The sequence below is a fragment of the Nomascus leucogenys genome, chromosome 16 (genome assembly GCF_006542625.1).
Source record: "Nomascus leucogenys isolate Asia chromosome 16, Asia_NLE_v1, whole genome shotgun sequence".
NCBI lineage: Eukaryota > Metazoa > Chordata > Mammalia > Primates > Hylobatidae > Nomascus > Nomascus leucogenys.
The window spans coordinates 71798583-71810829 of record NC_044396.1 but is presented as its reverse complement, the minus strand read 5'-3'; the positions used below and the strand labels follow the sequence as shown (position 1 = coordinate 71810829).

Sequence of the window (12247 nt, the reverse complement as noted above, 5' to 3'; positions counted from 1 at the left end):
AATTCAGTGAAAAGAGGGTCCAAGGTTACCCCATTCTCCTTTCCTCTTGGGAAAGGAGAAAGAAACTAAGAAGTAAAACAATAGTTCTTCAAATCAAGAAATTCAGGCCAGGCAAGGTAGCTCCACCTATAATTCAAGACGGGCCGATTGCCTGAGCTCAAAAGTTCGAGACCAGTCCGGATATGTGGTAAAACCTCATCTCTACTAAAATACAAAAAGTTAGCTGGGCATGGTGGTGCACGCCTGTAGTCCCAGCTACTAAGGAGGCTGAGGCACAAGAATTGCTTGAACCTTAGAAGCGGAGGTTGCAGTGAGCTTGAACCCTGGAAGCAGAGGTTGCAATCACGCCACCACACTCCAGCCTGAGCAACAGAGAGAGACTGTCTCCAAAAAAGAAAAACAAAAAAAGAAATTCTCTCTTTACTACACTCATTATATGTGTTTGGAAATAGGACACAAATCTGTATAAGGAACTTGCATTTTAAGTAGCAAACTAAGTCAAGATCCTCAGTAGAAATATGTGCTCAATTCTTCAACATGAAAAAAAAAAAAAGCCAATCCTTTAAAAGTATTTTTTTTCTTTGCAAATTGCCTTTTCTCATATTGGTTGTCCTTAAACCAGCAAATAATTCTTTATTTCTACACTGTCCCTCCTCTACACTATCTTCTTTGCTTTCGGACACCACTCACGACTCGCATAGTATTCCTCCAGAATTTCAATACTTGTTAGACGTTAGCCAAACTTCATACATAATAAAATGCAACTGGCCAGGTGCAGTGGCTCATGCCTGTAATCCCAGCACTTTGGGAGGCCGAGGCGGGCAGATCACTTGAGGTGAGGAGTTTGAGACTAGCCTGGCCAATATGGTCAAACCCTGTCTCTACTGAAAATACAGAAATTAGCAAGGTGTGGTGGTGCATGCCTGTAGTCCCAGCTACTGGGGAGGCTGAGGCAGGAGAATCACTTGAACCTGGGAGCCAGAGGTTGCAGTGAGCCAAGATCGCACCACTGCACTCCAGGCTGGGCGACAGAGAAACTTCATCTCACTCTAACTCTAACCTAACTCTAATGAAACTAGGGTGGCATGCAGTGAGAGAATGGCCATGAGAATGTTCATTTGTTTCTTACACCTTAAGTCAAAGTCAGAGTAGCTACTGAGCGTACTGTGCTAGGACTAGTCCTTCTGAATCCTGCCTGCTCTGCACACAAAGGACAAGGTTCGGTTTTCTATAGCTGTAATAGTTTAACCACTCAAAGGAGAGCCTCATAGAGCTGGATGATCTAAACAAGGCCAAGACATAGATACGCACTGGCCCAAGGCTTGCTCAATAAAGAGAGCTTCCAGGTAAATATCAGAACCCAAAATCTGTAGGTAAAAGTATTGCAGGGAGATAGGAGGACACAAGGATCCAAGCAAACAAACACAATCAAACAGATCTATAAGTAGCAGCCTGAGAGTTATAGGTGGAAAGACTTGAGCCTTGAGCCTCCCTCAGCTGCTACCTACCTCCTCCTCTGCAGCTGCCACGGGCTTCCCCAAGCTAGAGGCCATGACATTTGTTTCCTTTTGCTACACCCTAGCAACAGCTGTTATCTGAAAAGTGGGAATACTAAAGCATATCATTTTTTTTTTTTTTTTTTTTAGATGGATTCTCGCTCTGTCACCTAGGCTGGAGTGCAGTGGCACGATCTTGGCTCACTGCAACCTCCGCCTCCTGGGTTCACGCCATTCTCCTGCCTCAGTCTCCTGAGTAGCTGGGACTAGAGGCATCTGCCACCACACCCAGCTAATTTTTTTGTATTTTTAGTAGAGACGGGGTTTCACTGTGTTAGCCAGGGTGGTCTTGATCTCCTGACCTCGTGATCCACCTGCCTCGGCCTCCCAAAGTGCTGAGATTACAGGCGTGAGCCACCACGCCCGGCCCTAAAGCATATCTTGTCTCACACTGCAGGGTGTGTTTTCTCTCCTCATCTCCCCATCCAACCTCACAAATATTTGTAAAGCTACCAAAAAGTGATTCTCTGCAGCCAGCCCTGATGAAAATAGCTCAAGTTGATCCTGAAGGTACCACCCTGCAAGCACGCTGTCTGTCCCACTGAATCCTCTCCCCGACTCCATCTGCACTATGTCCCCCATGTATCTAATGATACATAGAAATAATCACTGACATAAACTTCTAAGTTTAGTTAAGGCCGATAATACTAGAACAAGGATCTCAGATTTGGTACCCACCTCTCCTTGGTAGATAATGGAACACAGAAAAGTATAATTACCATGTAGAAAGAGGGACTGATTGTTCTTTCCTTCGCCATTTCCTAATCACTAAACTCATGGAAACCAACCATTTAAGAGCCACCAATGAAGGGGAAATGAACTCCTGACTCAAATGAAAGCTAGAAAGAACAGGACAGGAAGCTGGTGCTGATGGCCTCTAATATCAGCACTTTGGGAGGCTGAGGTGGGAGGATCGCTGGAGTCCAGGAGTTTGAGATCAGCCTGCGCAACATGGCAAGACCCCATCTCTACAAAAAATACAAAAATTAGCCAGGTGTGGTGGTACGTGCCTGAGTCTCAGATACTTGAGTCTCAGATACTTGAGAGGTTGAGGTGGAAGGATCACAAGAGCCCAGGATCCAGAGGTTGAAGTGAGCCAGGATCATGCCACTGCACCTGGGGGACAAGAGTGAGACCCTGTCTAAAAAAATAAAAATAAAAATAAAAATAAACAATAAAAAAGATATAAAACAATGTATTTTTTTCTAAAATTAAAAAAGAAAGAAAGAACAGGACAGAAGAATGACCTTCCTTCACCTTGCATTCTCTTCCCTTGAGGTTTATTTAACTTATTTTCAGTTTTATTGATTCCAAAGCTGATGGAAGCCATAACTTATATCAGCAATGGCCTTTTAGAAAAGTAATTACAAGGCCAAGTGCAGTGGCTCATCCCTGTAATCCTAGCATTCTGGGAGGCCGAGGCGGGTAGAAAACCTGAGGTCAGGAGTTCGAGACAAGCCTGGCCAATGTGGGGAAAACCCCATCTCTACTAAATATTAAAAAATTAGCCGGGCACGGTGGCGGTTGCCTGTAATCCCAGCTACTCAGGAGGCTGAGGCAGGAGAATCACTTGAACCCCAGAGGTAGATGTTGCAGTGAGCTGAGATTACACCACTGCACACCACCTAGGTGACAGAGTGAGACCCTGTCTCAAAAATAAATAAATAAATAAATAAATATAGAATGAACATTCTACATAAATTAGGCTCTTGATCACTGACTCCAAATACAGGGACTCTTCATTTCCTAAAGCCCTTGTTTTTTAAAAATCTGTATAGGCAGTAATTTCCTGACTCCAGGATATCTCTCTGCTATTTAGGGGAAGAAAATTTCAGTCCCAGCTTCTAAGGGGACACCCCCTAAGATATTCTTATACCAACCGTAAAGTTCCTTAGGTGCCTACTTGAATAAAATGAATTATTTCTCCTTTTCCTGTTGTGTATGCTCTAAATTCCTTATCTCATATTCGATTTATTAGAGGAGCTTGATCTTTGGTTCAATGGCTGATTTTACCCTTTTTTTTTTTTTTTTTTTTGAGACAGAGTCTCACTGTGTCTCCCAGGCTGGAGTGCAGTGGTGCCATCTCGGCTCACTGCAACCTCTGCCTTCCTGGTTCAAGCGATTCTCCTGCCTCAGCCTCCTGAGTAGCAGGGACTGCAAGCATGCACCACCACACCCAGCTAATTTTTTTGTATTTTTAGCAGGGACGGGATTTCACTATGTTGGCCAGGCTGGTCTGGAACTTCTGACCTCAAGTGATCTGCCCACCTCAGCCTCCCAGAGTGCTAGGATTGCAGGCCTGACCCACCACACCTGGCCTGTTTTTACCTTTTTTCTGAAAACTGCATTAACAGTTGCAAAGTAAATTCAGGAAAGTAATTCAATATTTATTAAAGACGTTTTTATTAAAAAGACAATAGCAAACTTGTAAGAGCCTGAAAGGCAGCCTGTTATAGAAAAAAGGCAAAGGTGACAAACAATTTGAAAGAACTGCATTTCCTCCAACTTAGCTAACTAAACTCATAGCCTAGTAAGTTGCCTTTGGGAAGTCAGCCTTAGTGATTGGATAAGATTGTTGTAATTAGCACACTTCATCTTGGTAGAGGAGCAAAAGTGAACTTAATTATGAATTAATGAAATTAAATGAATTAAAGTGAAATTAAGGATTAATGCATTTTCTCTCTATTTAAGCATTCCCTTTATTATACATTCTTAATTCTCTTCCTTACCCTACTCCCATTCTCACAGATGGCAAAATAGAACTGCAATTTATCTTCCCATTAAAATGGTTACAAATTCTGAATCAGTGGAGTCCAAATTCACTTTTCAAAACCACATGTCAGGAAAGATTGAGTTTAATATTTAGTAGAGAAAGTGACAATCCTACCTTGTCAAAATATAAATACTCACAGGAATAAATCAGATTTTCCCCAACAGAATGGAAAAGCTACTTGTCTACTTTTTTGTTTACCAGAGTTGTCACACTGCAATGTGATATTCTCATATACATGATTCTGTTTTAAAGTTGTTTTAGTGTTTCATTTTTTTTAACCCTCTAAGTCATTAGTTGGGAACACTATTGTACCTTATCATACTGCTTAAGAGCAGAAACGCTCAACTCTACCGTAATTTTCTGGCTGAATAATCTATGGCCTGTTGGTTTAAATGATCTTTTCCTCAATTTTTTAACCTACAAAATACAAGTAATAAACGTATCTACTACATAGAGTTGCTATAAAGATTAAAGGCATTACCATACATAAAGTGCTTAGAAGTGTCCTTAGCAGGTAATAGGTGCCATGTAAGTGTTATTGTTATTATTATAATTGCTACCATTGCTAGAAAGAGAATAGTGATATTGTTGGCCTTCTTTATTTTATTTTATTTATTTTGAGACGGAGTCCCGCTCTCTCACCCAGGCTGGAGTGCAGTGGCGCAATCTCGGCTCACTGCAACCTCTGCCATCTGGGTTCAAGCAATTTTTCTGCCTCAGCCTCCCGAGTAGCTGGAACTATAGGTGCCTGCCACCACACCCAGCTAATTTTTGTATTTTTAGTAGAGACGAGGTTTCACCATCTTGGCCAGGCTGGTCTTGAATGCCTGACCTCGTGATCCACCTGCCTCAGCCTACCAAAGTGCTGGGATTACAGGCATGAGCCACTGTGGAGTGAGATTCCGTCTCAAAAAAAAATAAATAAATAAATAAATAAATAAATAAATGTCATGGCATTCTCTGGCCAATCCTTTTTATTGCTGAATAATATTCCATTATATGGATATATCACATTTTGTTTATCCATTTATCAGTTAATAGATATTTGAGCTGTTTCCGTTTTTGATTATTCATTTATTTATTTTTGAGACAGAGTTTCACTCTGGTTGCCCAGGCTGGAGTGCAATGGTACAATCTCAGCTCACCGCAACCTCCGCCTCCTGGGTTCAAGTGATTCTCCTTCCTCAGCCTCCCAAGTAGTTGGGATTACAGGCATGTGCCACCATGCCCGGCTAATTTTGTATTTTTAGTAGAGACAGGGTTCTCCATGTTGGTCAGGCTGGTCTTGAACTCCCAACTCAGGTGATCTACCCACCTCGGCCTCCCAAAGTGCTGGTTACAGGTGTGAGCCCCTGTGCCCGGCCCTTGATTATTTATTTAAGACAGAATCTTGCTCTGTCACCCAGGCTGGAGTGTCATGGTGCAATCTCAGCTCACTGCAACCTCTGCCTCCTGGGTTCAAGCTATTCTTGTGTTTCAGCCTCCTGAGTAGATGGGACTACAGGCATGTACCACCACGCACAGATAATTTTTGTATTTTTATTAGAGGTAGGGTTTCTCCATGTTGTCCAGGCTGGTCTGGAACTCCTGACCTCAGGCGATCCACCCACCTCAGTCTCCCAAAGTGCTGGGATTAACAGGTGTGAGCCACTGCACTCAGCCCTGTTTTTGATTATTATAATACTGCTATGAACATTTGTGTACAAGTTTTTATGTAGACATGTTTTCTCATTTCTCCTGGGTGTATACCTAAAAGCAGAACTTCTAGGTCATATGATAACTCTATGTTTAATATTTGAGGAGCTGCCAAATATTTTTCCAAAGTGGCTGTACCATTTTACATTCCCACCAAGTAGTGTGTAGGGGTTCTAATTTCTCCACAATTTCTCCAATGTGAAATTGGAGCCAGCCCCCAATTTCACATCTGGAGGTTACAATAGTCATAACAACACTCTTCTTGCTTTATTGATTTATTTTACAAAGTTTCTTCCCATGTTGTACCCTATTTGACTTGTGACTCTGTTTTGTTATACCCATCCTGGGGGCTGTGAAGTAGTATCCAAATACATTTTTTTTTTTTTTTTGAGACGGAGTTTTGCTCTTGTTGCCCAGGCTGGAGTGCAATGGCGCGATCTCGGCTCACTACAACCTCTGCCTCCCAGGTTGAAGCAATTCTCCTACCTTAGACTCTCAAGTAGCTGACATTACAGGCATGTGCCACCATGCCTGGCTAATTTTGTATTTTTAGTAGAGATGGGGTTTCTCCATGTTGGTCAGGCTGGTCTTGAACTCCCGACCTCAGGTGATCTGCCCGCCTTGGCCTCCCAAAGTGCTGGGATTACAGGTGTTAAGCCACCGTGCCTGGCCCCAAATGCATCTTTAAGATGCAAAAATATAAATACATTGGGGGAAGGAAGTAAAATATTTTATGACAAGGGAAAAACATGAAGAAAATTAAACAAAGGGTCCTGCAGTTAAGCTGAAAAAGGAAGCAAGAGATATTTTTAGGTCTGTTAGTTAATTTCTTGTCCTTATACAACCAACTGCCCTTTAAAAAGTGTGAGGATTGGCCAGGCACGGTGGCTCACGCCTATAATCCCAGCACTTTGGGAGGCCAAGGCGGGCGGATCGCGAGGTCAAGAGATCGAGACCATTCTGGCCAACATGGTGAAACCCCGTCTCTACTAAAAGTACAAAAAAAAAAAAAAACAAAAAACTAACTTGGCGTGGTGGCACGCATCTGTAGTCCCACCTACTTGGGAGGCTGAGGCAGGAGAATCGCTTGAACCTGGGGGGCGGAGGTTGCAGTGAGCCGAGATCGTGCCACTGCACTCTAGCCTGATGACAGAGTGAAGACTCTGTCTTAAAAAAAAAAAAAAAGTGTCAGTATTGGCTGGGTGCAGCTCATGCCTGTAATCTGAGCACTTTGGGAGGCTGAGGCGAGCAGATTACCTCAGGTTGGGAGCTGGAGACCAGCCTGACCAACATGGAGAAACCTCGTCTCCTCTAAAAATAAATAAATAAATGAATAAATAAAATACAAAATTAGCCACAACCTCTACCTCCTGGGTTGAAACGATTCTTGTGCCTCAAGAAAAATAAATTTAAAGAATACAAAATAGGGCGTGGTGGCATCCCAGCTACTTGGGACATTGAGGCAGGAGAATCGCTTGAACCCGGGAGGCGGAGGTTGCAGTGAGCCGAGATCGCGCCATTGCACTCCAGCCTGGGCCACAAGAGTGAAACTCCATCTCAAAAAACAAAACACAAACAAAAAAAGAAGTGTCAGGATTGTGGAGCCAGCCCCCGATTTCACATCTAGAGGTTACAACAGTCATAACAACACTCTTCTTACTTTATTGATTTATTTTACAAAGTTTCTTCCCATGTTGTACTCTATTTGATCCAATACCACAAATCTTATGTGGGAAGATATTATTATTCCCATTCTGTAGGGAAGGATGCTTAGGACTAGAGAGGTTAAGTGACTTGCTCAAGAGGGCATAGCTACAATTAAAGAAAGAAAAAGAAATTGATAGAACTGGGCCTAGAGGCTAAATTTTTTATTTCAAATCCCAGTCCTTGGTTTCCTCTTATCACCTCTACCTCATCTTTGATGACCCAGAAAGTAATGCAAAGCGAGAGAAAGCAGGGGGGAACTGAGAGTGTGTGAAGCACTTAAGAGTCAGGAGGCCTGGACGTTGCAAAGCACTTACAATCCTGCAGCGAGAGGGTAGCTGCAGACAGAAGAACTCTTTGTGAAAGTGACAATAATGACTGAACTTCCAACCCTCCAATAACTAGGAAACCAGGCATACGACCACTTTAATTCCTAAATTCTGACTATTATATTGCTCTGTACTAACAGAAGTATATTGAATACTTACAATATTCATTTAACTACTTACTGAGTAGTTACTATGTGCTAGTTACAGTGACAAAACAGTTGAGATAAAAAAGAGCAATGATTAAAATTTTCCAAAGTAGAATTAAGTGGCTAACATTTACTAAGCCTTTTACATGTAGCATCTCATTTAATCCTCACAGAGCTCCTGAAGAAGTGTCATCAGAATAACATTTCGTAGAAGAGGAAACTGAGGCACAGAGAGGCTAAACATATTGTCCTAAAGTTACAGAATAAATGGTGGAGGCAGAATAAGAACCCAGGCAGCCTATTTCTATATCCTGCCCTCTTCACCACCACCCAATCCTTCCTGCCCGATCTTACTTGGCTGGAAGTCACATGCAGTGATGCAGAAAGACCAATAATACTAATTAATTCCAGGAACTATTTGTTGAATGCTCATTAATACATGAAGCCCAGGGGCAAATTCTCACAACTCCATGAAATACATTCATCTTCACTGTCTTTTTCAAATGTGGAAACAGAGACTCAGAGAAGTGAATTTACCTGTCCAAGGTCACAGAACTCTACCTTAGCTAATGTTGACCTGGTGCTTACTACATATCAGAAACTGCCCTAAGTGCAACTCATCTAATCCTCATACTTACACCATGAGTATGTATGTAAAATTCCATCATTATTACCCATCGTTCTTCTTTCTTTTTTTTTTTTTGAGATAGAGGCTTACTCTGTTGCCCAGGCTGGAGTGCAGTGGCACTATCTTGGCTCACTGCAACCTCTGCCTCCCAGGTTCAAGCAATCCTCTTGCCTCAGCCTCCCAAGTAGCTAGGATTACAAGCGTGTACCACCACACCCGGCTAATTCTTGTATTTTTAGTAGAGATGAGGTTTCACCATGTTGGCCAGGCTGGTCTCGAACTCCAGGCCTCAAGGGATCCACCTGCCTTGGTCTCCCAAAGGGCTAGGATTACAGGCACAATAACTTGTCGAAGGTCCCACACTAGTAAGTAGCAAAGCCAAGATTCAGTCTAGCTTAAAGTCTTCCTTGAAACAATTTAATGCTGACACTTTCCTACATAATGGTGGAGCAGTCATTCAAGCCCAGGTCTAATTCCTGCGTGACAAGGATGGCTCTCAAAACTGCTGCAGTGCAGAGAGGCGCTAGAAAAGCGGGGAATAACAAGCGCTCTGGGGACTGCAAGGAAGAGGCATTTAAACTGCATCTTAAAGGAAAAAGTACTTGCTGGACAAAAAGAGCCATCATGCAATTTAACATTTGTAAAATAAATGAAAAATAAGTAACCCTATCCAACGGAAGACTTTTAAAAAAGATGGCCCAGTAATGAAGAACAGAGAAATTAAACTTTCTTTCCCACAGCAGGCTTTAAAGGGACTGAAGCCTGTTATCACTCGCCCGCTACAGCTTGGGCTTCTAAAGGCTACAAACTCTCCTTACAATTCCCTCATTTTACCTGTCCCAAAACTGGACAAGTCTTACAGGTTAGTTCAGGATCTGCATCTTATCAACCAAATTGTTTTGCCTATCCACCCTGTGGTGCCCAACCTGTACACTCTTTTGTCCTCAATACCTTCCTCCACAACTCACTATTCCATTCTTGATCTTAAAGATGCCTTTTTCACTATTCCCCTGCACCCCTCGTCCCAGCCTCTCTTTGCTTTTACATGGACTGACCCTGACACCCATCAGTCCCAGCAACTTACCTGGGCTGTACTGCCGCAAGTCTTCAGGAACAGACCTCGTTACTTCAGCCAAGCCCTTTCTCATGATTAATTTCTTTCTACCCCTCTGCTTGTCACCTTATTCAATATATTGATGACCTTCTACTTTGTAGCCCCTCTTTTGAATCTTCTCAGCAACACACCCTCCTGCTCCTTCAACATTTATTCTCCAAGGGATATCAGGTCCCTTCTTCCTTACTCTACTCTTTACAACAGGGCTTTATGAAGTCAACCCCGCCTTCTTGGACTGCACCTCACAAACTTACACCACTATCCATTATCTACCCAGCTCCTATAAAGCAACCCCTTCTCCATCTCCCTTCGCTGACTCCTTTTTTAGACTCAGTACACCTGCACCCAGGTGATTAAAAAGCTTTATTGCTCACACAAAGCTTGTTTGGTGGTCTCTTCACACGGACGCGCTTGACAGGTTTCATTAGAGAGTACTTTTGATGAAAGAAAAGAAGTTTTTATTCCCTTTAATTTTGACCACATATTTTTAAAAATCAACAAAGAATCGATAGGTGCAATTTGCCTTTTGTAACATTAAAAATCAGTTAATTCTGACTTCCAATATTGGTCTCCTTTAGAGACCTTTGCCAGTCACTCTTTCAGGTCCTGAAACACAGACATCTAGAAACCAAAACGAGCTGGGGAATTCAGGCTAAGAACTAGAAGTAACAGGGGCCCGCGTACAAGTTGTGGCTCAAACGCTGCAGAGCTGGGTTTTCTTTTTCCTGGCAAACTGATTTATGACCACACGAAGGGCAGCTGCAGAACCAGTTAGCCCATAAGTACTATTCCCAAACAGCCCTAGAGGAAGGACCATACAGGGATGGGAATGGCAAGGGGGATTCTGGGGGTCATCCTTGTTCCCAAGTTCCGTGAGACGCCGCAAGTCTTAATTCTTGCAGCAGCCAGGGTCCCCATGGATCCCGCTGCCCAAAACGTGCGGGACCGGGGAGTTGACACAACCTCAAGGCAGCCCGACAAGGTGCCTCCACGCCCCCTTGCGGACCCAAATGATTGAGGACGATGTGCCAATTAACTGATAGGTGCAGGGTTTCAGAAATGCTCTCTCAGTTTAACCCCACAAAAGCCCTTGAATCAGCCCTGTTTTACAGATGGAAAACACCGAGGCTCAGGGGAGTGAAGGAAGACTTGTCAGCAAAATGGAAAACCTAGTGAAGGCTATCGTTGGTTTTGCTCCTTTTATCAAGGAGTAGAGGGGCTGGGGTCGCCTCGGGACCCCACACCGACCCCTTTTTCTCTCTTGGCGGACGAGGCGCAGGCTGTCAGCCGGGAGGCCTGGCGGCGTCCAGGTACTCGGGAAGACGGACAGCGCGGTGGGTGGCAGGGACTCTGCCCGGCACAGGGCTGCAGCAGCCAGGCTAGGGCGCAGCGCGCACCACCCGCTCGTCGGCTTCTGCCAGGCAGCCCCGCGTGGCGAGCGAGTCCTCAGGCACAGGGGCTGCAGCTACTAAGGGCGGGCGCACCGAGGACCATCCACGCGCCCGCAGCCGTCCCGACGCCCCACGCGAGTCGCAAGCCACAAGCCAGGGAGCGCGTGCGCGCAGGACTGCAGCGGGCACGCGTTGGCAGTGCCATCGTGAGCTCACCCGCTGTGTCTCTTGCCTTACCGTAGCTGCTCCCCGGTGACCAAGACCTCAGCCATGCGCTCCAGCTCCCTTTGCTGCGCGCCGCCACTCCCGCTGGTGCTGCTGTCACTGCCAGCACTGCCAGTGCTGCCGCCCTCCTCCATGGTTGGGGCCGTGGGGCTAACACTGGCTCCGCTGTCCGCCGAGGGTTTGGGTGCTCTGATCAGTTTGCCCTCACAGACGCTTCCCGCGCCATCTTTGTTCGGGGCAGCTCCGCTGCTCTGACTGGATTGGCTGGAGAGGGAATCCCTGTGGGTAGGCAGACGCGCTGGGCTAGTCCGGCCCCAGAAACTTGAGCTTGGGGGCGTGGCTAGAGCCGCTCGTGGTCGGGGGGCGGGGCCGATGGAGGAAAATATAAACATCTGGGCGGGGCGCTGCTTTGGAGCTGTGTGTGCTGCTGGAGGCTGAATTTGGTGAGCTTGCTTTACCCACAAAGCTCATGCTGTAGAATCCTGGGGACAGGCCTGGAGGTTACTAGAATGAAGGCCTTTTTATTGTACGTTCCATATACCAAGTTGCCAGAGAGCAAAACATAATTCAACAATCTGGCCAAATGGTCAACAGTGAAGGTTATACATGTCATTGAAGGGCATGGAGAAATTAAACATTCTTCTCTCCCCAACCTCTCTCACCAAAGACGACTTGTTCGCCTTATG

At 44.7% G+C, this 12247-nt stretch overlaps 1 protein-coding gene across 1 annotated transcript in view; it reads right to left on the bottom strand.

The window, feature by feature from the left end:
- Positions 1-11879, bottom strand: part of DEPTOR (DEP domain containing MTOR interacting protein) — a 182408-nt gene extending 170529 nt beyond the window's left edge. Inside the window, exon 1 of the mRNA XM_030795119.1 lies at positions 11574-11879. Within this exon, the coding sequence (XP_030650979.1) occupies positions 11574-11695 (122 nt within the window). The 5' untranslated portion in view covers positions 11696-11879. The remainder of the gene's footprint in view (positions 1-11573) is intronic.
- Between the last annotated feature and the right edge of the window lie 368 nt (positions 11880-12247).